The 26,796-nt window shown below is 36.3% G+C and overlaps 1 protein-coding gene across 7 annotated transcripts; it reads right to left on the bottom strand.

Moving 5' to 3' along the window:
* Positions 1-26,796, bottom strand: LOC114158780 (spore wall protein 2-like). 7 transcript variants are annotated; one of them, XR_003598471.1, is made up of 32 exons: positions 26,244-26,749; positions 22,605-22,817; positions 21,760-21,810; positions 20,393-20,518; positions 20,203-20,229; positions 19,039-19,065; positions 16,478-18,265; positions 12,923-13,036; positions 12,485-12,691; positions 12,340-12,402; positions 11,213-11,251; positions 10,989-11,033; positions 10,842-10,910; positions 10,684-10,719; positions 10,558-10,605; positions 9,193-9,246; positions 9,033-9,080; positions 8,681-8,947; positions 8,465-8,506; positions 8,329-8,367; positions 7,963-8,013; positions 7,834-7,881; positions 7,701-7,748; positions 7,581-7,616; positions 7,396-7,443; positions 7,238-7,282; positions 6,947-7,063; positions 5,266-5,310; positions 5,164-5,190; positions 4,658-4,693; positions 3,453-3,503; positions 3,004-3,086 (listed from the first exon to the last, which is right to left on the bottom strand). XR_003598471.1 is itself a non-coding variant. In XM_028040628.1 (31 exons), exons 1-31 carry the CDS (start codon positions 26,260-26,262, stop codon positions 2,935-2,937), a joined length of 3,990 nt encoding a protein of 1,329 aa, XP_027896429.1. In that variant the 5' UTR covers positions 26,263-26,713; the 3' UTR covers positions 1-2,934. The 7 variants fall into 7 exon arrangements, 4 of the variants coding, with proteins under 4 accessions (XP_027896429.1, XP_027896432.1, XP_027896430.1 ...); XM_028040628.1 differs by lacking the exon at positions 4,658-4,693 and having other exon boundaries at positions 1-3,086; positions 26,244-26,713; XM_028040631.1 differs by lacking the exons at positions 4,658-4,693; positions 7,963-8,013 and having other exon boundaries at positions 1-3,086; positions 26,244-26,720.

The raw sequence follows: 26,796 nt of genomic DNA, 5'->3' as shown, positions 1-26,796 counted from the left end.
ATTTCTTACTGCTTTTATTCTGCTCACAGTTGGAAAAATGCCAACAAACATTTTTTTGTCTGAGGTTTAAGATCAATAAATGCTCATTCCTCTGCAGATGAAAAACTAACAGTGAAATAAAAGAAAGAAGGAATAAAACAAAAACGTCAAGGCAAAGTATTGTGATAAAATGTAACAACATGCATAAAAAGTCAACTCACCTTAACAAAATCAAACATGAATTTAAAACCTGTAATATATTCAAGCTTCAACTAAGTTTCCCACCAAACATGATATTTACATCAGATTGCACTGACGTCTGCTCCTTCTGTTTGTTTTTATGACATCATAGTCTGTCCTTTCATCACTGACATTAATCTACAGTAATAATTAAATAAAAATACATATACCTGCAGCTGTACAATGTAAATACTGTGTGTTAATGTAAATAACACAAATATAAGCTGCAAACACAACATTTACAACAAACTGAAGGTTAACACCTGGCTAACAGGTGCGATTTAAGGCCATTCCGACAAACACATTCACTGTAATCAGTCCAGTCCTGTAAAGAACTGAGACCAGAGTTTTCTTGAACCCATTTTAGATTTGGACTCCAAAGTTTTCAACAAACCTGAGGGTTAAAAGCATCAAACAAACCAAAACCAGATGTTTGGCAGAATTAAAATAATACTTCCCACCCAAACTTTCTGAGGAAGTTTACGCAAACTGGTAATCGGCAAACTCAAAAATAACAAAGAATTACACATTTGAGCTGCTTTGGAAAACTTGTCAGAAATGTCCACATTGTCCACGAATCTCACTGTAGAGTCTTTGGTAATTCTACAGTGGATCCCCAGTATTTATGAGTTAGGGACCAAAGTCACCAACAAGCAGCAAAATTACTTGAGCCTGCCTGTTATTACTCTTATAACTGCATATTTTTCATTGTTCAAACACCAAATATACCTTAATATTCATTAATGTGCACAGAGGATAATGTCTTAGCACTTATCCAGTCTCCTTTATCTCTGGTCAGCCGGTCAGTGCCAAGAAAATTAAATGGCACATCTCTGGATCGGCTGCTTTGCGAACGACCAGTAGGATTGTGTCAAAATATTTCAGCTTCCTAACCTGCATTTTCTTTCAAATATTTTAGAAACGCTGTAAGAAATGAATCCTTGAATCTGTGAATTTTCTGTGAATAGTTTGGAGTTGCATTCCTCAGAAAACTCTAAATTGTCGGGGATTCACTGTTTTAGATGACATAAGTTCTCTGCAGGTTTACAAAACTAAACTCTGCATTTTAATAGTTTTCTCTGCTTTATTTGTATTGTTGACATTTCAGAAAGATCAGCTAATTCGGCACAGCTTATCCGCATTCAGTCCCACATGTCAAACTGCTTTATTTAGTCCTTTTGCAGCAGTACGAGTAAACTGGACTATTCTGTCACATAAACTATTTAATTTCCACATTCTTTGATAATAATCATGTGCACAGAACCATCAGGAGTGAAACATCGTGGGAGTAGAAACTCCCTTTTGGTTCCTTTACAGTAGCATAGATTTCTATTCAATAAGACAACAGAAGGAAATGCCTGGCAGCGCTCAGTAAGTCATAAAACCATAACGGTGAACTTGTTGCTGAGTCACATCACCAGAACCGAGAAGAATCGAGGTAAAAAAGCGACGGTGCATCGGGCCCGGTTCACAGGCTGATAAAACTACATTCAATCACAACGTCGCTTCAGTTGGTCACGTCTAAGTTGTCCTGCAGTTTCCCCGTCTCCAAACGCATCACGTTAAACCTCCTGCAGCTTCTCCACCGTTGGCTACGGAGGCCTGAAAGTGCCACAATTTAATCAAAACATTGAGGTAAAAGGTTCCAATAACCGAATAAAATATGGATTTTTAAAAAGTAATTCAGTGTATTTTTTATGCATAATAGAAATATAATTATTTCAAGGTTCTTTTTAATCTAAAATATTAATGATGAATAATTCAGATGTTGTCTACATTTAATTCTTTATCCAATCTCCAATTTTACTGATAACATATATAAATAACTACCAATTTTCTTAATATTATTGTTTATTTTGACTCACACTGTTAAGTAAGCAGAAATCTCCACATTGCAAAGTTCTAATTCCACATATTTAAATTGCACTGCTTTTCATTTTTGCCATAATTTGTTTTGTACAGTAACTTTTGTTTTTCTAGTTTAGTTGCTCTCTTTAATATACTTTTTTAAAATTAGTTTTATATATTTTATTTTTATTTTTAAAAAAATATGCATTTGTTTGTAAAACCTAACTTTTTGCGCTGCAGTTGGGTCTTACTTGATGGCATAAAAAGGGAAGAAATTGGCTTGTTTTCTGGGATTTGAACTATAAAAGGAGAAATGCCTGTAAGTTAAATATTTAAAGGTTAAACCAGGACATCATCCTGTTCTCTGATAGAGAGCCTCTCAGTTTTTATTACCATGCAGCTGGATTTTACTGCTGGATGTCTGGAGACGGGTTGCTGCTGGGATAAAAGTGGGAGCCTCTGGGTTTGGAGTCTTCACTGTTAGCATGCTAATCTCTTGCACCCACAGGTGATCTGTGGTGAACAGGGGCAGCGCAGGTCACTGCTGTGACATTTAGTAGTGGAGCAGAAAAAGGTAAAAACTGTCAGCTTTGAAATTCCCTGTGGTTATAATTATATAAAAAAACAAAGGGTTGATTGAAAATGTATGTATTTGCAAAGAAAATCTTAAACTTAGTCACAATGTATTGCAGTGAAAGTATAGCTGTGGGTGCAAAAGACTGAGAACATTTCATAAGTGTCCCCAGCAGCTCAACCACTGAATAAATCACTAAATTAAAAATAAAATCTGTCCTCTTTGTTTTCTTGCCTGTGTTTTAATCACAGACAAAGGAAGTCACAGAATTAGAGATCTGTCCGTCAGTCAGGTCAGTGTCCCGCTGCTCTGTCTGCTCTCTGCTGCTCCAGCATCGACCGGACAGCAGGGGACAACATGGCGGGAGACATGGCCGGGGTGAAAGGTCGTAAAGGATAGTGTGCGTGTTTTCCTGGGAAATAGATGCACTGGAAGTATTTCTGACCTGGAAAGAAAAGAAGGTGAGATGCTGTGTGTGTTTTGATCAGTGGTGGAAGCAAGAAGAGAGGAAGATATAAACATAAATACAATATCCAAAAGAATTAAAAAACATGTAAATTACGTCAAAATGAAATTGGTGCTAGATGGTTGCAATCTTTCTACTGCAGACATAATTTGAAATGAAGTTAGTGCTTCATCATTAGCTTCCAGCATGTTGGTGTAATACTTCAGCATTAAACTAATAATAATGTTTATGATTATAATGTTTATAATTTAGGGTTAGCACAACTAACTTTTAGTTAGCGGTGCCCACCATTATTGACTACTGTTGATCTTTTAATTTGAATTAAATTACAGAAGCAGATCTTACTCGGTTTCTTCTTTTCGGTCTTTGTAACATTGTCTTCAGTCTCAGGCTCCTCTGCAAGAAGTCAAACATAATAATCTGAGATTAAAGAATTATGTGTTCATCATAACTGGAGGAAATGGAGACAGTGACTGCAAGCTTATAAACAGAAAAAATTGAAAAGTTGGATTTTCTTTCCCCCCCGACAATCATTATTTTCCCTCTTAAATCTTATTCCAAAGTTTAAAAATTAAGTTGCTTTTTCAAAAACCTTTAACAGTGAAGATAAAAAGAAACACTGACACTTGGAGATTTTATAAATTGCTGACAACTTTGATTTGTTTCTTGGCTTTTTGATTAGTTTAAAGATCAGTGTTTTAAAGCAAATTTAATGAAACTTGTTGGAAAGTTTGAGCATGGACAAAATATTTAAAACAAAACTGATACATTTAAGAAACCTTTTTTCATCTCTCATGTCTATTTTTCCATATTTATTTGTATAGTTGTCATTTCCACCAGTCAGCCTGAGGTTATAAACTTTAAGCTTTAAACAACAAAGAACAAAACCAGGAGAAATGCAGAATCTCCTGAAGTAAAACCTATTATTGTTATTATTGTGAGCAGTTTAGTATCTGAAAACTTTTGATAATATAAAAGTTTGTACCTACTATGGTGAGACTTAACATCACACGGCAATGTGTAAATATCTTTTCAATTCTATCAAAACTAAAATATGTTAATACACAGATACAAAAAATATGCATATATCAAATAATTCAAATTATTGGATAACTGATTAAGGTCAATTTTAAGAAAAAGTGTAAATGTCTTCACATCACTAAAGTAGTTCTTGGAGTCGTTTTTAAAGTACTTTACCACAGATTCTGGTTTTTCTTGTTTTATCAGTCAAACTCAAACAGGTGTAGAAAACAGGAGGATCTCCGTCAGATATTAGAGAAGTGTGGGGACACTCAGGGCGGTGTTGGAAATCCACTGAATGACTCATTATGAACAGGAGATTAATCAGTTTTGGCTCTTAGCTTAATATATCCAGTTATTAATGCTGTAAAACATTAATCTCTTCAAATAATTCAACACCCTTAAAGATGTGGATAATCTCGTCTCAGTTAAATTATCTCATTAAAACTCTTTTACTGTGCTGTCATTAGCGTTAGCATCTCCTCATACTGGTTCAGTCAGTGGAAATAAGGTGAGAACATAGTTTATACCTCAGACCTTACAGGAAGCAGCGTCTTCCCCATTCGCTAGTAACAAAGCATACACATAAAATTATTGTCAAAAATAAAAATAACTCCCACACCGCTGTATTAGTCAGAGATAAATGTTAAACCACAAAATTTAATAAATATATTATGGATGATATTTTTAGTTTTATCAAAGCGATTTAATGAGTGTCATAAAAGGTACATTTTTACCATATTACCATTGTCCTTCCAGGTTTTGCGGGTTTTTTCAGCCATTTTATTGTACATTTATCAAATTAAAGGCCCTAAATCTGTCCCTAGACAAAATTAGGGTTATATAGGAAGACTGGAAGGTGCTCATGTCCTGTGGCTGCAAAACAAACCCAAATTATCACTGCTACCCCATCATTATTTATAGATGCTATGAAGTGTGTTGTTTGATTTGATTGAAACATGCTGCTATGCATTAAGGCCCAAAACATCTCAACTTTCTCCAGAGTGACAAACAATGCCCACAGGGTCATACTTACGAGTTTTTGGTGGCTGTTTGACTTTATCTAGGGTTTGAGAAAAGATGCTGATCAGTTTAAAGTCAGGATTTCAGAGGAATCGTTTATGTTCTGACTCCATACCTTCAGCTTTCTTGACTGGTTTCTTTTTAGCCTTTGCAGCTTTTTCTGTAACAGAAAAGAAAAAGCCCAATTATATCCTGCAAAACGCATCACCATCATCGTTTACACTCCCTCTGTGTTGCACCTCACAGCACATCCTCAATTAGTTCTATCTGGCAGAAAACAACTTTAATCACATAATCCATACACCTTTTTACCAGCCAGATTCTCTCTGAGATGTCAAAATAAACACAAAAAATGCCAATAATCTGGTAAGAAATGTGAGATTTGAATCATAACCATTTGTATTTGCTCATTAAACGGTCACTGGTTTGTTTCTCAGAATACATTATGTATTAGTTATTATGCTGGGGATAAATATTTGTGTTTCATCCTGATTGCGCTTGATGCAGCTATCGGCATATGTCTTTTTTAACAGTCAAACCCACACACCGCTCGTTCTCCTATAGTTGGACGTTGTTTTGAAATCTACACATTATGAACCTGAGTGGGAATTTTCTGGTAATCTTTTCTGACCGTTTCCTCCCACTCCCACACATTCTGTCTAATTACTCCCCTTTTCCATTTCATGTGTTCAGCCTGTTAACATTACTGAACTCTGCTGGCTTTCCATCTCTTCTCAGCATCATTTGAGGATTCAGTTATTGTGACTAAAGTGAGGTCAACGGCATTTCATCCTGCCCACTCAGCTTTAAAACTGAAATACATTTTATTGTACAATATAAATTTAACCACTATTTCTAATAAATGTAAAGCACAAAATCCATGGCTACTTTGGAAGGACACGTATGAGAAAGCTAATTTCTTTGCTAAAAATAATATGTGAGCATAGCTTAAGTTTCAGAAAGAATGTGGTTTGGACAGGTACGACCAAAGTTTAGATGTTTGGCCTTTTTACAGAAAAAACAAACGATGCACATGAGGACAGGCATCTCATTCAAACTGTGAAGCATGGTGGTGGAGGAATGATGATCTGGACTTCTTTTGCATTCACTGGATGACAACAATAAAGAATAATGTATAAAGTAAGACACGTATAAAAGAAAGGGTTAGAATCAAATAAGTTTCTACTTATACTTACTTGAATGTGAATATATCTGAAATAAACTAAACTAACTGCTCTCATTGGTTTGACCATGAACTCCTCTGGATGTTTTCTTACAGCCAAACATCAAATATCTCACTGCCTTTAATTGGATGATCAGCAGAAAACAAATTGGGGTGATGCAACGGCCTAGTCAAAGTCCAGAAATCAACAAATTAAAATGTTTTGGTGGGACTTTCAGTTAACTTTTCAAAAATAAATATATTTAACCTCAATGAAGTTAGATAATGTTATAAAGTCCCAATGGACAAAAATCATCCAGAATGACAGAAAAAACTGATCAACTACTGAGATTTAGTAAAGATGACTCCATTCAATCATGGGGTTTCTCAGACAGAACTTTTATTATTAGGTTTCATCTGTTTAATAAATAATGACGTGAAATCTGTAATGCCATTTTCTATGATTGAACTTCGATGTAAGAAATTTCAGAGACAAGATTATATTTGTGTTCTTATATGGAAAATATACAGACAAAAAAACAATAGTTGGCTTTCCTAAAAGATTATTTATAGAACCACTAAGAACAGTAAAGTGTCTGTTATGTTAAACCTGCCTTGTTTTTGCTGAAGTTACCTGATTTAAAGGAAACTCTGACTGGTTTCTTTGGCTCAGCTCTAGCCGTCACGTTTGTCCTCCTGTCAGCTTCCAGTCTCGTCCTCAGTCTCAGAGGCTGTGGACGTGATTCTGGTTCTGTCCAACACAACATGTTTTGCTCATTTATACAAAAGTAAACCATTAGCATCTGCATTCACTGGACTGGAAAAGTTTTAAATTCAGTTAGAAACTTGGTCAAACTCAATTACTTAAAAAAACCATGAACCATTAGGAAAAGTTTGCGGAGTTCATGCATCATCAGAATTGCACCTTTCTTATCTTTGGATGCTTTGACTTTGCTCTTGACAGCCGGCGCTCCGGAGGGGAACAGAGACAATTAGTTTCTAATCAACAATCATCTCTCTTGTCACTGCAGTGAATGATGACTGACTTCATGCATATTAATTTGAGTCGGTGCGTGTTGTTACCTGTCCTCTTAGGCGCTGATTTCCTCTTCTGCTGTACAGCTGCAGGCTCTAGCATTATGAGCAAATTGTTGGGATTAGCTTTAAAAAAAATCATGTTTCTGTATCACTGCTGACATTTTCCTTAGGCTGCATCTCAATTCATTTAGTAATGACAACCCAGACAACGCCAGACTCGGTCAGCTAACCTTTTCTTGATTTGGTTTTCTCTTTTGCAGGCCTCTCTATGGATGGAAAACAAAAAAAAAGCCAAATAACAACAGAAAACAAGGGCATGTAGCTAATAAATTAATTAATATTTAATGTACCTTTTTTGGCTTCTGTTGGAAGTTTTGATTTCACCTTGGCAGGCTTCTCTAGAAAGTAATGATAAAATTTGACCCAAAAAAGCAACATTTTTGAAAGCATACAGCCTGATAATTCAGCTAATATCAGATTTACCTATTTTAGCTCCAGCTGGAAGTTTGGATTTCTCCTTTGGAAGCTTCTCTGTAGATGAAACGGTGCATTTGAAATGAGCAACATTTTTAAAAATATTTATATTATCAATTTTCTAAGTATACACTTCACCTTTTTTAGCCTCAGCAGAAAGTTTGGTTTTCTCTTTTTTTGGAGCTTTACCTAAAGAAACAAACATTTGTGTTCATTTTAATTTCTATGTAATTAATTCATAGCATTTATTATAATGGAACAGTTTTCAGTCATAAAGTCACTGTGTTAACCGAAGATAAACAGAAAATGCTTCTTTCTGTCTCGTTCTTTTTCACTCAGAGAGAATAATTGCAGTAAAATGACCACAGAAGGCAAATTGTGCCTATTTAATGCACGCAGAGCACTTTGTGCCACTATATTACAGTTATCACATGCTGGAGCTGCAGTTAGTTTCAGGAAACATCCCAATGATTCAGTGAATTAAAGCAGAAGAACATCCAGTACCTTTTACTGAATCAGCAACCTTAGTTTTTTTCTTTGCAGCTGAGAAAACACAATAAAATACATAATTACTGTTCACAGCTGTAATTAGGAGGAAAATATTGATGTCTGCAAATTTAATTCATTAAATAGTTTGTACCTTTCTTCACTGAGGGAGCTTTTCTCACAACTTTCTCTGGTTCTAAAAGAAAAACAATATCATTTTTCATCATTCAATATGTGCTTTAAAACTTTTTTAACTGGAACTACAGTAACTTGATATGTATTTTGTGTTTCTCTTTGTGTAATCATGTCTTTCTTCAAATTTTTGCTGTTTTAACCTATAGTAACTAATCATCTTCATGGTCCTCCTCACCCTGGTCTTCAGCTACTGCCGGCGGAGCTTCAATAGCTGGAGTCGGTGCCTCAGGCTCCACCGGTGGTTCCGGTTGTGGAGCCTCTGGATGTTCTGGTTGCACTGATGGAGAAGGTTCTGCAGGAGGTGGCATTGCAGGTTGCACTGGTGGCTGATATGGCTGATAGTGAGCATAGAGCGGCTGCATTAGTGAAGGAGGAGGCTGCTGATATGGAGGCTGTGATGGAGAAGCTGGAGGGTGAACGGTCACAATCGGAGCAGAGGGAGCTAGAAAAAAAAAAACAAAAGCTGTTCATAACTGCACTGCATGCTAAATACCAGATCAGAGTTGATCCCCCATCAGCGTGAATACCTGACATGGTTGGAGGAGGGTACGGATTGTCTGTGACGATGTGATGAACTGGAAAACACAGACAATTTCAGCAAATAGATGGCTTACTTAATTATGATGCAACCAGTCTTTTACAGATTTTTAAGCATTTCATGTATGTTATTATTAGAGGGTGACCTACCGTACCATCCTGGGGGGGCCGGGCAGTAAACTGGAGCAGGTCTGCAGGGACTGACTGCAGCAAAAATTAAATGCATATTAAAGTTTCCTCATGTACCGTAATCCTGGAGTCAAATAGACAGGATAGAAGTTAACATAACTTTTCAGGTCAGTTGCTCTTTTTTTCTTTTATACAGAAAGTCAAAATATGTCTGAAAATGTCCAAATATATCGTATAAAGTCTTTTGTTTAACACGTTGCCAAATATAAGTCAAAATCACATCTTATGTACATATGTTTGAAAGTCAATCAATTCTTTGACTTGTATAAACATCAGATGCTTAACTAGCTTAATAATCATGCTTTGTGTTTCAATCTGGTTTTAATTGTAGATAATGAAATGGATCACTATAGTTATGTTGCAAGAATGTTTGAGGCTGAATGAGCTTTAAGATGCTAACTGCTGACTTTCAAAATTTCAAATTTGAAATGTAAACATTATTTTCTTTTCCTTATGTTTGCTTCTTTAGTTGACCGAATAATTATTCTTTGTTTATTTTTATGCACCATGCATAGTTACAAACCAGGACAGCGGATTAAGTCGGGATTTTCCGGATATCCTAGCACGGTTACTGGTTACCATGGTGATTAGCCTTACCCAGAGCAGGTTTAGCTAGTCCTGTTTAGGCCGCTATATGTAGATCATAAACCAATTATTTCTTAATGATTGTCACACAATATTTAAAACATATAATTATTTGTATCTGAAATACCTTTTGCTTTTGTCAAGGGGCTGCGAATAACAAGATATATTTTATAATCAACGGTGCAACTTCTCTTCTTTCTTTTGATTGCCGTTAAACTGCCGTTGCGCTAACAACTAAACAGGAAGTTGTAGCTTCAAAATAAAAGCATCACAACTCAAACAGGAAGTTAAAACTAATTAAGGGTCTACGTCAGAACAAGTCGGTTGTACATTGTAGTCAATCTTTACCAGATACTGGAAAATGTTCTTATATTTAATCTTGACCTGTTTTCATGCTTGTTCTCTATAAACATTGATAAAATATGCACCAAAAAACAAGCACACATACTGCGTCACACTTACTTCCACTGGTTTCTGAGTTTACAGTTGTTCTTTTGAGGAATTGATAAATAAGTTTTGAAAGGTTTGATTATGACGTTTTTCAGTTAAGAGCCGGGGTTTGCAAATGTGTTTAGGATACTTGAGCTTTTAATAAGGATTAGAAAATCAACAAAGTAAAAAACAAAAAAAAACTAAATCTGTAGCTGCAAAATTAGGAGAACAATGTAATTTGTGTTTTTTAACTTGGTATATTAATTAGAAAACAAAAGAGGAAAAAACAATATAATTTTAATTGTTTACCTTCCTGTGCAGACTCTGTGGTCTCTTCCTGTTTCTTGGTCTCCATCACTGGTGATAAAATACAGTCCAGTTAAGGGGAAAAAAAATAATATCCCCGTAATAACGGTGTGTATTTGACTTGCTTACCTGTTTTTGACATCTTGCTCTTCTGTTTTATCTTAGCTTTATAAAATAAAATTCATATTAGTATTTTCATCAACAGATTAAAATAATGTCACTGCTTCCTGGCACTAGTTTATTGATAAGTGTGCATCACAGCTGAGACGTTCATATTTTCTGGATACCTTTCAGAAGAGGAGCTAATCTTCGGATTCTCCTGGCTTTTGGCTCCAGAGCTGGAAATCTAGGAAGAGCTGGACCAAACATCGGAGCGCAGATGAAGTAATTATGCCTACACAATACATATATACAGTAATAGTGTTTGGTATTACCTTGTCTTCTTGGCTTTTCATCTGTCTTCTTCACAGCTTCCTGTTCTTAAAGTAAAATACAAATAAATGAACAGGAAAAATAGATTTTCAACATACTTTTCAATGCGTCATAATAATTCCTTCAAGTTATAAACTTTTATAAGTTAGAAAACTATTATTTTTGTTGTACTTGGAAAGATTTGGTTGTTCATTAAAACAAAAAAGTTTTATTTTTTTAGAATTACCTTTTTTCCGTCGCACAGCCGACACCCTCCTGGGAGCATCTAACAGATAAATACTAAATTAAAATCCTAAAAATATCAAAAATAGAGTTTTTTTTAATACTGATTTGTAAATATATTCATACTTCTTGAACTTTTTAATATTTTGTCATTATACAATCACAAATTTCAATGTGTTTTATTTTCTATCTTGTTCATTTCTTTGTTTTTTGTCCTATCTTTCAATTTTAGTTCATCCACCATGTTAGTTCATTTATTCTCATTGTTTGGATTTGTTTTGTTAGATTACTATTTCTTTCTGTTTATTGTTTATATTAGGTTGAGGGTTTTTTCTTTGTTTATTTTTCACCTCACCCTCAGTCTACCATTCGGCTGCATCCACTCACCTATGATTAGCTCTTCTGTCTCCTTTGTCATTTCCACATTTCCTACTGGGTAGTTAAGCTCTTCAGTTCTCATCAGCTGAGTTTCAGTTACAAATGTGCACAAAACTTTGTTGATTTCTCAATAATGTCAAAAAAAACACAATTTCATAATTGCAGTGTTTCCATTAAATAAGAAACATGTGATGGGAAATTTACAAACATCCTCGTACCCCTTACTGTCGTCGTCTTCTTTTTTTTCCACCAGTAGCAACATCAGGTTATTGATCATGTGACTCGTGTGATATGAAAAAGGTGTTTGCATTGCAGTTTTGCAAAAAAAACTCATTTTGATACAGCTGAAAGATGGTGTAATCTTAGCACAAAAATATTTTAGCGAAAAATTTGTGGGTTTCCATTAAATAATAAAAAATACATTTAATTCCAATTTGCGTAACTTTATGGTCAATGAAGATTCAGCTGTTGTTTTCCACTGTCCACTCCTGTTGCATTTCGTTTCCTCCATGTTTTCCTCATCATCTCATGTTATTTTTCCTTAACATTAAATAGCAATCTTATTCTACTGCCTGCATTTTTGTCCAGTTATAAACTTATACTTGACTTCAGGGTATTCGAAGTTCAGGAGATATAAATACTTTTTCCACGGCTCATGTTCATGATACTCCTCTTCACTTAAGATTCAATTCAGCTGCTCGTTTAAACTGAGAACTTCATGGTTATATGAATTAACCATGAATACAAACAAACCTTTTTTATCTGCAGTCTTGGTGACAGTCTCTTGTGTCTTTGCAGAATGTAGGCAGGGACACTCTGAAAATCCCAAAGTACAAAATTAAAGTTACATGAAAAACAAATAAGGTAAAAACTCACCTCCTCAGGCTCAGTTTCTAACCTGCTGGTTCTGTTTTGGGTGTTTCCTCCTCTGGCTCAGGCACAGGTTTAATCACATCCACTGTGGCCTTTTCTTCGTCTCCGTCTTCATCGTACTCCTCTTCCTTGTCTTCGGATTTGTCGATGGATTTCTGAGGCTTAGAAACAGATTCTTCAGCTTCTTCTTCTTCTTCATCTTTCTCCTCAGGAGCAGCAGGCTGGCTGGTCTCTGATGGGAACCAAACAAAACACTTACACAGTTATAAACAAACTAAAAAACTGTGAGATCTTCCTAAGAGCTATGAGAAGTTCTGGTGCAGTTTAAGTCTGTAAAATTATTTAAAATATGAATCATATGTTTTTATTTGAGTCTTTTTCTCTCATTAAGTGATTACATTGCTCTTATTTTAAAAATCTAATATAAAGACAGTTTTTCATATAATTTATAGCTGATATTTACCAGCTTCTTCTGTTTCATCTTCCTCCACCTTGTCTTCATCAGCTTCAGCCTCTTCATCATCTACAGCAGTCTTTGCTGCCTCCTCCTGGCCAGTGATCGCTGCTGCAATGGCGGCTTCAATTAAAAAGCACATTAGTCATTAAAATTAGTTACTAAAATTAATTAGCTTTAGATACTGTAAATGATCAAATGTCTACATATTTATATATTTAATTAATGACTTTAAATGACTGATTTTAATCGCTTTATAAATGTAAATAAACTTTAAGACTGACATGACTGTGGCTGAATTAAATCTGGTTTCAGCCTCCTAAATATCAGATAATATTCGCACATGCAGCTTCATGGGCCTCTGTTACACATTTAGTTATTTCCTTTCTTTGATTTTAAACACTAAAAAATCAATCAATCTATTTTTATTTATTTTTTTGTCATTATTGTTTTAACGAAATGGGTCTCATTGGATTAGAGGCAGCTCATAACTTACCAAGTCGACTCATTAGGGCTAAATTCTTGCTAGTTTGGTGCTGATTTAATAAACATCAACAACTTTATAGCCTCCATTTTTTAGGCTTCAAGCAATGTTAGTCAGGTTAACCCTTCTACAGTTGCAGAAACTTATTGATGATCCTCAATACACTAGAGCAGTGGTTCTCAAACTTTTTTCAGTGATGTACCCCCTTAAAAATATAATTTTAGTCAAGTACCCCCTGACACGGGCAAAACATTTTTGGAATAAAAAAGAGGTACAGTGCTGTAAATACCCTGTAAATACTGAATATAAAATTCAGTGTATGAACTGTTGTTGCGCAACACCCCCCCCTCCTTTCTGTCTCTACTCTCTCACTCTCGTACTTCCTCTTCTGAGAGGGGAGATGTGCTACCAGCTCTCCGTCTAACGGGTCCGTTGAGTTTCCTAAATCTACTGGGATTTACCCTGTCCAGAACTGAAGTAAACTCTGTTTAAGCTGGTTTCGAGAAACGATTTGCCTGGTTATCTGACGGCCTACATCCAGGTGTCCCACCCTTCTTCCCCCTGTGAATTAGCCAGACTGAGCAGCCTACAGCCAACTAGTTTCACAGAGCACACCTGTTAACGGTCGCTCGTTCTCTATTTTGCAACTTGCATTTGTTATTGAACCAGGTAGGTTTTAGTGACTCGGGCGAGTCCCAAGGATGAGGTTTTAAATATGGGCTACCAGCAACCTAAAAACATTTTCCACCTCTTCCTCTCCAGAATCAAACATCACAGCTATTTTACAACCATCAAAGAACTTTAAGGTGACTCATTAACTGAATGTCCACAACATCTTTTAGATTTTCTTTATGCTAAATATTTTATTAGTAAGGCATTTTTGCAAGGGTCAGTACAGCTTAATTCAGTAGCAGAAATAATCAAATAAGTAAAATCAATCATCTAGTCTATCTTTCCCTACTGCTGATACTGAGAACTAAAAAAGGGAACCTTAGAGAGAGACGGACGGAGTTTGGCGCCTCGAACCCCAGACCTGGCTTGATGATGAAGAAGGTGTGGCAGCAGGAGGAAGATGTTGATCGGCGAAGGCCAGGATCTCCGCAGGTCTGATGAGCCTCCTCTCCGCATGGATGCTGAGGTCACACAGGACTTGGTGCTGGCAGGAAAAAAGGCACCAGTTCTTCTTCCTTGTCTTTGTCTTCATCTTTGTCTTTGGGGTCAGAACCCAGCCGATGAGAGAAGTGTGATTCGAAGCCACAGATTGTGGGCCTGACGGGTTGGTCTCCATGAGCAGGACAGTCTCCGGCTCCGTGGCCCCGGCTCTTCTTCAGCTGCAGAGTTCTTTGTCCATCTCGATCTTGGCTCGAAGCTGCCCGGAGGATCCAACGAAAGGTTCCTCTTTTGCACCCACCTTATATAGGGTTTATCTGTCTGCTTAGACAGATGATCTCATATCCGTCACTGTCTTAAGAGACATCATGTCATGATGTCTGTGCCAATGTCTCAGGGCTGCTCAACCTCCTGTTTCCATATAAGGTGCTGATCATCTCTGCTCTCCTGTTAGTTCCCCTTTTTCCCTTCCTGTCACCTTTCACCTACCATCTACCTCCAACATATCAGTGATGTTTAATTGCAGTTTTACAACCTTTTACACCATTTCAAGTTTAATGTCAAAATCACATTTATATCACATTTATTTTCTTTAGCTTCTCTGATTTAGCATTCATTTATAATTTTATAACCATAACTTATATCACATTTATTTTCTTCAGCTTCTCTGATCTATCATTCATTTATGATTTTATAACCATAACTTATTAGTTACTCTTATTATGATCTTAATGTGAGTTATTACAGATGTTTTTCTGAAAAGAAACCAAGAATAATCTATTATTCTAATTATTTACTACTAAAGTTACAGTTACTTGTTTTTCTTGTAGTTCTCACAAATATAAGTGTAAGTATTATTACAAGTAAATCAATATTAATATAAGTATTTTACTTTGAATCTTATCAAATTACTCAAAATGTTTAGATTTAATTTTTTAAAACTTTCATGCTTTAAAATAGTCTCAGCTATTTTTATAAATCTGCAGGCTGGAAACTTCCTCTTTTTCCAGGAAACCTGCTTTTCCTGTTTAATGACTCTCTCTGACTGACTATGATTTCTTATGATTAGATAGAAAAAAGTAGAATTAAAGCAAAGTTTGCATGAGACAAAAACAACACACACAACTAGATTTATTTTATTGACACCTAAGTCTACTGTTGGGCCTAGATGTCACTTGAGTGATTCATTTTAAAGATAATTTTATTTATTATTACTGTTAAACTAACTTTATTGACACTTAAGTCTACTGTTGGGCCTTGATGTCACTTGAGTGATTCATTTTAAAGATAACTTTATTTATTATTACTGTTAAACTAAAATCTCCAGCATGGGGAAGTGGGATGAGCTCGGATTTTCTTGACAGAACACACATTTATATTTTATCGAACTTTTTACAAAATAATTTTTCCCAAGACTTATTATGAGGAGCCTACTGATTTTTTAAAGATATTTTGAAAAGCTTCACGTACCCCTGCAGTACCTCCACGTACCCCCAGGGGTACGTGTACCCCCATTTGAGAACCACTGCACTAGAGGATCATTGATAAGTTTATTTATTTCACTTATTCAAGTTTATTGTGTACGAAATGGATTTGTTTAACAAACTGATAACTTTCAGCCATTTATTTCTATCGAGTTTGATGATTACGGCTTACAGACAATGAAAATCAATAGCTTAGTTTCTCAGAAGAAACTAAAAACAGTTTGCATACTGCTGCATGGCAAGGAAATGTTGAGTGGAAGAAAAAAGTACCATAGAGCAATAGACATAACTGCAGCACATTTGAAAGGTTAAGCCCAACAAGGTGTGAATTTATGACTTTGGTAATAATTTTTTAATTCTATAAATTTCAGTGTTTATTTTTTATTGCTGTCATTTTATGAAGTTTTTCCCAAAAACTGTAAATCTATGGTCAAACGTTTGAATATTTTGGTTTAAAACATGGAGGAAATGAAAGTTTAACCTCACCTGACAACAGGATGTCATCAAGTCCATCATCATCTTCCTCATCTTCATCATCTTCATCTTCACCTTCACCTTCATCAACCTCGGCTTCATCAATGTCTTCCTCTGTGCCAACCAATGTTTCTATCACTTCTTTCTCCTCTTCATCATCGAAGCTCGTCTCAACATCGTCTTCCTCGGTTTCATCTTCATCATCACTCAGAGAGTCCTCATCAAGATCTTCATCATCGTCGTCATCTTCGTCGCCCAACACTCCACTGTCTGAGCTGACCAAAGGAAGAACGTCCGCCTCTTCCTCTTCCTCTTCCTCCTCTGCTACTTCTTGTTCTTCCTCCTGTAAAGGTTTGATAAGATCTTCATCTTCATCAACCTCAAGGTCAATGAGGTCGTCCTTATCAAGGTCTTCATCTTTACCTTCATCTTCATCATCTGCAAACAGTTCAGAGGAAGCCACAGAAACGTCGTCTGATTGGTCCAGATCATCTTCATCTTCCTCAGAAACCTTTACGTTGTCATCATCATCATCATCATCATCGACAGGTGGTAGAGGAGAAAGATCTTCCTCATCTTTAACTTTAAGATCTTCGTCACTAGAAACTGCTATGTGAGGAAGATCTAGATCCAAGTCTTCCTCAGTGTCCTCTGCGATGACATCATCGCTGTCTGACGTCGCTGCTAGTCTGTCATCTTCATCGTCTTCCTCACTGGACAGAAGTGCTGAGTCACTGATTTCTGAGGAATCCACAAACGCAACGTCACTGCTGTCATCCTCTTCATCTTTAACGTCATCATCATCGTCAGGCAGCGGCGAGTCTTCATCGCCATCTATGACGACGACGGGAACGTCGGAATCAGGAGACAGAGACGCCTCGTCATCATCTGAGGTGGAGACGGGTTCAGGAGACGCCTCCTCCTCTTCATCAGCAGCTTCATCAGAGGCCTCCTCCTCTTCATCAAAGGCATCCTCCTCTTCATCAGAGGCATCCTCCTCTTTATCAACAGGTGCAGCTTCATCAGAAGCCTCTTCCTCTTCATCAACAGCTACAGCTTCTTCTTCTTCATCCTCCTTCTCTTCATCAGCAGCTGCAGCTTCTTCTTCATCATCCTCCTCTTCATCAGCAGCATCTGCCTTCATTTCTTTTTCATCTTCTTCTCCTGCCTCCTCTTCATCATCCTCAGCCTCTACTGCAGCTGATGGAGGAGCTTCATCATCTTCCTCCTCTTCAGGTTCTCCAGCTTCCTCCAGTTCAGCTCCTTCATCCTCCTCCTCTTCCTCTCCTTCCTTCTCCTTTTCGTCCTCCTTCTCTTGGATGTCTCCTTCTAGCTCCTCTTCCTCATCTTCTTCAGATTCTAGTGCTTCTTCCTCCTCTTCCTCCCCTTCTTCAACTTTTTCAGCGCTTACAGCTTCTTCTTCCTCCTCCTCACCTTCTTCTTCTGCTTCCTCATCTTCAGCTAACTCTTCTTCCTCCTCCTCTTCTTCTTCAACTTCTTCAGTGCTTACTGCTTCCTCTTCCTCATCTGCTTGTTCCTCCTGCTCTTCTTCTGCTTCCTCATCTTCCTCTTCATCCTCCTCATATTCCTCCTCATACTCATACTCCTCATCATAATCCTCTTCATATTCCCCTTCCTCATCATACTCCTCCTCCTCTTCCTCCTCCTCCTCTATTTCTTCCTCCTCCTCTTCCTCTATTTCATCTTCATCCTCTTCCTCCCCCTCAGAGGCCTCTTCTTCCTCTTCCTTTGCTGCTTCTTCTGCCTTTTCTAGTTTTGTCTGAACTTGCATTCCTATAACTGTAAAAATGCATAAGGTACGATGATGATAATAATAATAATAATGATCATAATAATAAATTAAAAGCAGAAATCAAAACTATTTCTCCTGGAAAATTCTTGAAGACTAATTTAATATTATAAAATCAAACAATAGAAAAAAAGTGGCACCACAGATTCAATTTTTATGAGGATGTTGAAAGAAAATCAAGTACATATCATGATATTTAACTGATATATAATTACAACAACAACAAAAACAAGTTAAACAATTACAGAAATTTGATGGAAGTTTGTATTATGTTTTTAATTTTGGTGCTTTTTGTATCAGTTCAGGTTTTTTTCAGTTGATGTTTGTTTGCGGGCTGCACAGTGGCGCAGTTGGTAGCACTGTTGCCTTGCAGCAAGAAGGTCCTGGGTTCGATTCCCGGCCGGGGTCTTTCTGCATGGAGTTTGCATGTTCTCCCTGTGTATGCGTGGGTTCTCTCCGGGTACTCCGGCTTCCTCCCACAGTCCAAAAACATGGCTGTTAGGTTAATTGGTCTATCTAAATTCTCCCTAGGTGTGTGTGTGTGTGTGAATGGTTGTTTGTCCTGTATGTCTTTGTGTTGCCCTGCGACAGACTGGCGACCTGTCCAGGGCGTACCCCGCCTCCCGCCTGGAACGTGGCTGGAGATGGGCGCCAGCAACCCTCCCGACCCCATTAGGGACAAGGGTGAACAGACAATGGATGGATGGATGGATGTTTGTTTGCTTATGCAGATAGAATGATGAAATGCATTCAGGGAACATACCTTTACTTCTTGGCGGTAAAAATTCTCCTACAAAAGCAAATAAAACATTTTTAAAAGTCAATAAAGAAACTGGAACAATGAAGTCAAAGTGTAGATACTTTTTCACATGTTGCAATATAAATCTAATTAATTGGAACATTTTGGAGGGAGATATTAAGTGTCTAGTTAATAATGACCAAGGATGAAAAAGCACAACTATTAAAGGAAAGTAGAAGAAGAAGAATCTTTTGTTTTTATCTCCATTAGTTGTTATGGCAGAATCCAAACCTCACCCACCCAAAGAATTTGAATACCTTTTGGTTTCTTACTCTTCACCTGACCTTCCTCCTCCTCCTCCTCCTCCTCATCCAACCATCTTGACTCTTTGAAATGGTTCATAAATAAAAGAAGCTTAGACGTAAATATTATTATGTGTATTAAATCAGAGGTTCCCAGCCCCAATTTAACCTGCTAAATGCCATGTACAGTGTCTCCAAACTTTATACTTGCTGCAAATCAAATTCTATAAACACAGGTCAAGAACTCATCCATGGCTTACAGCCTTCTGCTGTCATGTTGTAATTGTTTTATTACCATTTTTTGTGTTAATTATTTAAGCTACAAATTGTTTCATTGTGTTTTCGTTGGGCAGAAACTGAAATTTTTGGATCCTACATGTGAATGTTTTCCTGTAGTTCTCCAACTTTATTAGATTTTAATTTCAAGAAGCTAACCCCAATTTTAATCTTAATTTTACCACATTTCCTCTGAAACAGACTTGAATCTGAAACCAGATCTTTCTAGAAGATTAGATTAGGGTGATGGCAGGGAGGCCTTCCAAACAAATAACGTAGAGTCCATCTCCAAAAATAAATTAGAAATTGATGAAACTGTGCAAAAATCTGCTAATTTCTGAAATATCAAAAATTTTCCATTATAATTTGCCACATTCCATTTTTCGATAAAACTTTACAAAAACATATACTCATATTGTGATTGCATAAAATTTCTTTTAAAATCCAAATCTGCTGCTAATTCCCTTCTCCTCTTAGGAAGTTCTTAAACAGTTCAGAAATATTGAATTGAAGTAGATTTTCCATTTGTTTGAGCTACACACAAAAAATTAACACAGAAGGTAAAATTTGCTGTCGGATTGAGGAAGAATGAATGACTCTCTATACAAACCTTTTTTCCTCACCGCATACAGCATTCCTGCAAAGGAAGATAAAAAAATGAATGTGTACATGAATGTGTTGAAAATTTGATCAAAAAATAAATTTATAAACACTTTTTCGAACATGCTTGAATAATACAAAATATGATTCCTATTTTATTAAAATGCAATGTGTAATTTGTGTTGAAGAACTCAGTGTACCTTCTTCTTCGTCTGGAGCAATGAGGTTTGCAGCGAAACTGAACATGGCGCTAATAATGTTTGTTGATTCGTCCACGGCATCGTTCACCACCTTCACAGGATCTGAACCGAACTTACTGAGACCTCCTGGGGGAGTACAGAGGTCAACAAGGCAAAGAACACAAAGACTTTAGTTTATATTCATCAATTGTGTAACTAAACGGAATAATTTCAAACAATAAGAGTTTCTGTATAAGCAATATTTTCTTCAAGACGGACATAGTTCCACTTTGAGGGGTTAAACTGAAAGTGGGGCAGCAAGAACTTTTAAGAAATGGATCCTAAAACGTCACAGGAGGTAAGGGTAACCCATCTTCCAGTTTAACCTCCTCAGGACGCATTCCGACATAATGCTGCTTAAAGAAGCATTTCACAAATCCTTCAAATCCTCAGCCATCAGCTTCAGTCAGAAACTGCTTTATATATAACAGGGATTTCAGAGGAGCTCGATTAGCCTAATCAGAAATCAATAATCAATGCAACTAATTGGAATCAAGCTCCTCTGAAGTTCAATTATTTCAAAAACCCCCAGTTTCTTTTTTCAGATCAAACTTCATTCATGGGTTTTGTGAATGTTTGAACCAGAAAAGTTCAGGAAATAAACTACAAACATCAGAAAACAATGCAGTCAGTGTACTCCTCCCTCTACAGAACATTTTAAAATAATCTTAATATGACTGTACATATTATTATTCAGTAGTTTGCCAACTTACGAACTAATGAACGGTCAATAATTACTATGCCATTATTATAGTTGAAAAATCTGTTCCCCTCCTCACCTGAGGTGGCGCTGCACCAAAAACCACTGAAACACAAAAACCTCTAAAGAAGACACTGAGGAAGTGCCTGATTCACAAAATTAAAATAAAAGTGGACTGGCGTCATATTTTAGTAATTGTAGGATTTCTTTTTTCTCCAGCAAAAAGACAACAAGCCATTTCTCACACTAGCTTTAGGCTCTAGCTACCGTTTGTTTTGGTTGTATTTACCCAGCATGCCTTGCGCTATAGTCCGCTTCCTTCTTTTGGAGCGGTTTCATTGTGTCTCTCTAAATTAAAACTCACTATCACAATAACTAGAGACTGTTCATTTCTTTCTATGTGAGCAAATGCACAAAATCAGGACAGAGTCAAATATCCATTTCTTCCACTGAAGCTAAACATCCAGAATGCTGCTAAAGCACCAGAAACTGCTTGTAAATGCATCTCCTATTAAAAACAGAGGGATTCATCTGAGAGCAGCTATGTTTTGTTGTTATATGAAGCCATTAGTAGTTTTAGAAGAAGCATTATGGATCTGCTAAGTTAGCTGCAGGTGAGAAGTCTTGCCTCTGCGCCCTGAACTCTTTAAAACCTTCCTGATCCCAGCAGGAGGGCGATCTGGTTGGATGAAAAACAGGGATGATGAGTAAAAACTTTTAGTGAGAAAGGAAAGTAAAACCAACATGATGGTAAGGTTTTACATGCATCCAATCTTTTTCAATAATAAAACTGATTATTATAGCTTTTACAAACATTATTATTGATGTGTACATTAATTTGCATTATTCTGTCAGTGTAAATTAAAATGAAATGAAATAACTAAACAAAATCAGTTTCTTGTGAGTCTTTCTGTTAGAGATGAATGATGGGAGATTTTTAATAGTGTTAGAATAGATAACTCTGTTATAATACAATAATATTACTCATTTATTATTCAAATATAATAAACAATGCTGAGAGACTACACAGCCTAATTTAATATGATAAAATTGAGGAAAATTTTCCAGGTGAAATTTTCCTGCAAATATTAAAATTGCCAGCTTCTCCCTGAAGTAAGATAAAACATACAATAAAGACTAAAAGAAAATATTTATTTCTTCCTATTTACCAAAATAAAATATGTTTTCACATAATTCCAAACATAACTAATATATTCGTAAATGCAATAATTGCAAAGCGGTTTTATCCAGTTTTTAAAATTGCTTTAATCTAACCTGAAGTGCAAAACAACACACCACAGAGTTTAGTTTGTGACTACTTTCTAAACAAAGGTGAAGTCAAACTGGAAACAAAAATAACAAAATCTTTAAAATCCTAGAAAATAATGGATAAACCACAGAGCATCAAATAACAAGGAATATTCAATAATTTTAACGTCATAATTTACCAAATATTCACCATTCTTCTTTTACCTGCAATGGTCTTATAGTCGGCCACATCAAACATAATAATGAACACGCATGTCCAGGTGATGATTAGTGCCAGAACCAGGATCCAGGCCAGAGGGGAGCTGAACGTAGAGTAGAGGTCGTCTGTAAACATTTTCTTTGACGACCGGAGAGTCGTCGAGCCGGCCTCTCCGGCCTTCCCGTCAATGACCATGGTGGTTGTCACTGACGATCGAGCTGAAGAAAAAAAAATAGTCAAATCAAAAAATAAAGAACATAATATCAAAAATATCTGCTGGATCACATGAGACAAAAGTAGAAAAAAAAATCTAAATTAATAATATAGTCTCAGAATAAAGACAGAATACTTGGATAATAAAGACATAAGTAGAATAAAATCTCTATATTACCAGAATAATGACACAATATAATAACTTTATTCTCGTAATATTATGGCTTTATCCTCTGAATTTTGTTATTTGGATTTTCTTGGCCTGGATTGAATACTCTGTCATACGAATGAGCTTTTTTTTTTCTTACAATCCTGGGTTTTTGTACAGAATTTCAGTATTTTGCATTGTGCTTTACTTTAATTTGCTTCTAGCTGTAATTTCTTTTGTTTTGGTTTTCTTTGTTTTGTTTTGTTTTTCTAATTAGGGAAAAAAAGTTAGAGAGCAAGGACGAGGCAGTTGTGGTTTCCCTCTGTTGTATTCGCCAGTTAGACGTCCTTAGTTTGCATTTTTGCTCCTGAAAAATGGATCATGGCTTCATGGCGTTATCCTAATCATTCGTTTACGCTGCTGTGTGTCTGTCAGACCAGCTGAAACCACCTGTTGACTCTCCTCAGCTCACTGCTGGCGGCGACTGCAAGCTTCTTCATTACTGCTGACTAAGAAAGCTTAGCAGCTCTGAACACAAACCACAATCCACGCTCTGCTCCCATTCCCACAGATCGAGTCTGGACGCCAGCTACAGCATGTGAATACAGTGTTTTGTGGGAGGATGTGGGTGGATGGCTTAGTGTACAAATCAATTCATAGCAGATTGTGTTTTTGTAAGAAAAAGAAATATTTATTCAGACTCCTACATCTTTTTGATATTTTTGCATCACCGACTCAAACGTTGTCCAGCAATTCTGATTTGATTCCAAAGTACATCTTGGTGTTTGATTATTTATTATTTTAAAGAATATTTTCTAATCTTATCGTCGTTCAATGAGACTATATAATATTTGTAAGGTTCTTCAGATGAAAATGTCAGGATCCTGGATTGTTTGAGTTTTTTAGTGCTTATCTTTGTCTGGTTCTTTCTTTGATTAGTCATTCTTTTGCATTTTGTTATTTTTCTGTTTGCTTTTTGTTTACTCCCTGCTCCTCTCTTGCCGTCTCTCTCTCCCTCAGTCTGCCTGCCTGGTCTCTCCTCACAGCTGAACCTTGTTTACAATCAGCCATGTGTTCGCGATCCAGCAATCAAGCTCTGTAGGACTAAAGCTGCTCATTTTCTTTCAGTCTCTGTTGGTTTCTAGTGTTTTATCCCTGCTGTTCCAATGCAGTGTTCCCCTCATATGGCTGTATTTGTGTTTTTTCATTAATAGTATCAATCTCATCATTTTTTGGTTTTTTTACAACCACGACAGAAAATAATTTAAGGCTTGTTTCAATGTGATTGTCAGTGTGACTGGTTGACGTGTTGACATTTATAGTTAAAGATCCTGATAGGTTTCAACATTTAGATCAAAATAAAACAGAACATAAATCTCTTGACTTTTGTATCCATGCACCATTAAAAAGTCTTCGTCTTAAATTCATTTATCTAAAATTAAGGCTTTAAAATGTCTTAAATTCAATAGAAAGATGTAAGGTGGCCTTAAATGTGTTAATAACAGCTCTTAAATTTTGCCTTTAAAGGATTATTCAGGCCCGTAACATTTATTTACCTTGAACTTTTCTTTGAGGAAATTGTGAGACATCTCCGCTTTTTGACTCAAGATGGTTGAGGCTACCAGTAGCTAGCTGCTAATATAACTTTGCTAAATAGCTTGTTAGCTTTTTTTAATCATGAGTAAGTGCAACTTTATGGCCAGTCGACTGGACAGCATTTGTTTTTGCCACTGGCTCTCTTATGTTGCCAAACCATAGGAAGCAAGGTGCATGAAGTGCAAAACAACCCAAACATTCAAGCTTTGCTGTATGGGGATTGAATCTGTAGCGTAATATACCAGAATCCCTCAATCACCCTCTATTTTTTGGCCTTAAATGTCATTAAAAAGGTCTTAAAAGGTCTTAAATTTGACTTTCTGAAACCTGCAGATACCCTATTCTTGACACAAAGCAAGAATATTCCAGTTGAACTCCACTATAGCGAAGTATTTCAAGTAATTTCACTTAATCTTCTATTTGGCAAAACGAAGCTCTGGATTAAATTTGTTCTTCTTGAGCTTTCAGAAATAGCCTTCCTGAAATCAATGTTTTTGTTTTCAGACGACCTCTGAACCTGTGGCCTTTTCATGCAAGCTTGGATAAGCTGCACCAGTTTCTGAAACCTGCTTTAAAAGGCTTGTTCAGTCATCCACACACGAATCCTCTAGTTTACAGCTGATCTGTGTCCATCTATGGTTTCTACAATCCTACCAGGTATCCATTATAGCCCAGCTCAGACTGGCTGCGGTGTTGTCAAAGTAAGCCTGAGGAAATTATAAAATATTACTATAAATACAACAAAATGCATTGCTATAAATAAAGAACTTATAACTGGTTTATCTATTTATATCAATATTATTCCTCTACGTAAGAAAAACCCGTGCTTTAGTCTGGGATAAAATATTAGGTTTATTATTTTCTGTCAGACATTCTTTGTTTTTCACCCAGAAAATTATCCATTAACTCTTTGAAACTGTTGCTTTAAAAACTTCAGATAATATTTAAAAGTTTTTGTCATGGATAACGATGAGATATGAGGAAGAAACATTTCAGTGTGACTTATTGCGTTTTATGATGTGATAATAGTGAAAAAATTTGTTTTCAAACAGGAACTCTTCAGCCATGTTTTGGTAATCACACTTCTTCTCCAAAGCATGTTGTCAAAGGTTCACACATGGCTACTTTAGTGGAAAGACAACAATAAATACTGAAAAAGTAACAACATATAAACTAAAATTAAGCAAAGGAAGTGGTCTGATGTTGTTGTTGTTGGTTGATCTAAAACTTAAGGATTTTGCAAGTTTGTTGTATTAAAAGAAAGAGATTTATTTTTAAAATCCAGTTAAACAAATTTGTTCTCAGTTATAAGAACAGAATTTGTGTCACTTTCTTTCAATTTGCCTTCTATATTTAACCAGGCTCAATAAATTAACTAAAGGTTGATTTGGATGCAGTAAAGTCAGCTTTTCAGTAAAAGTCTCTTAATAAACCTGTTCTAATTGTTATAAAAGTTATTAAAAAACAAATACTTTGTTGTACTTAACATTATGTTCATCAATAATTTTACCCTGATCAAAAATCTAAAGTTCAATAAACAAGTTTGCATCAGTCTTGAAGTGCAGTTGGGGCCACAAATGGCCCCTGGCGCACAGTTTGGACACCCTTAGTTTGATTTATAAACAACAAAACTTTTGCCAGAGCAAAATACAGAAGGTAGATTTTTCAAACTGAGATAAAACTTTACCTTCAGCTGCTTCAGTCATACTTCCAGAATTAAAATCCTTGTGAAAAGGCAATCCTTCGGCAGATTATGTTTCCATGAAGATAAAACATCGGGATTTTCCTCACTCCTCTGAACGATTTAATCCTACCAGGTATTCCAGCGTGAAAAACTCTTAAGCCAAGACAAGACTCTTCTTTGTAAATTAGAACTTCCTTTCTTTTATCAGACGGACAAAAAGTCCAGATATTTTCTAACGTTTGTCTTTAATTCTACAGGAGAGGAAAAGGCTGGAGAGACAGAGTGACAGAGACCAAGTTTAGACAGTCGGTGTCTTTGCCCTTTGGCAGGTTGGGCCTGGGATTGCAGATACAGCAATCCCCCTCCTCCACCCGACCAGCTCAGACAGAATTAGACTGACCACTGGGACCGCTGCAGTGATCCAAGCAAAAGGCAGAAGTGAGGAGAGGTAACTTTACCCCACCGGCCCACGTTGCTGCACCATGTGACCACAAGGTGTCCAAGGTGTTAATATCTTTTAATGTAACATTTTTTCCATGAGTTTGATGGAAAAATT

Source organism: Xiphophorus couchianus, chromosome 15, assembly GCF_001444195.1.
Source record: "Xiphophorus couchianus chromosome 15, X_couchianus-1.0, whole genome shotgun sequence".
In the NCBI taxonomy this organism is placed as follows: Eukaryota; Metazoa; Chordata; class Actinopteri; order Cyprinodontiformes; family Poeciliidae; genus Xiphophorus; species Xiphophorus couchianus.
Note: the sequence above shows the minus strand (reverse complement) of the source record. Positions and strands in the feature narration are given on the sequence as shown.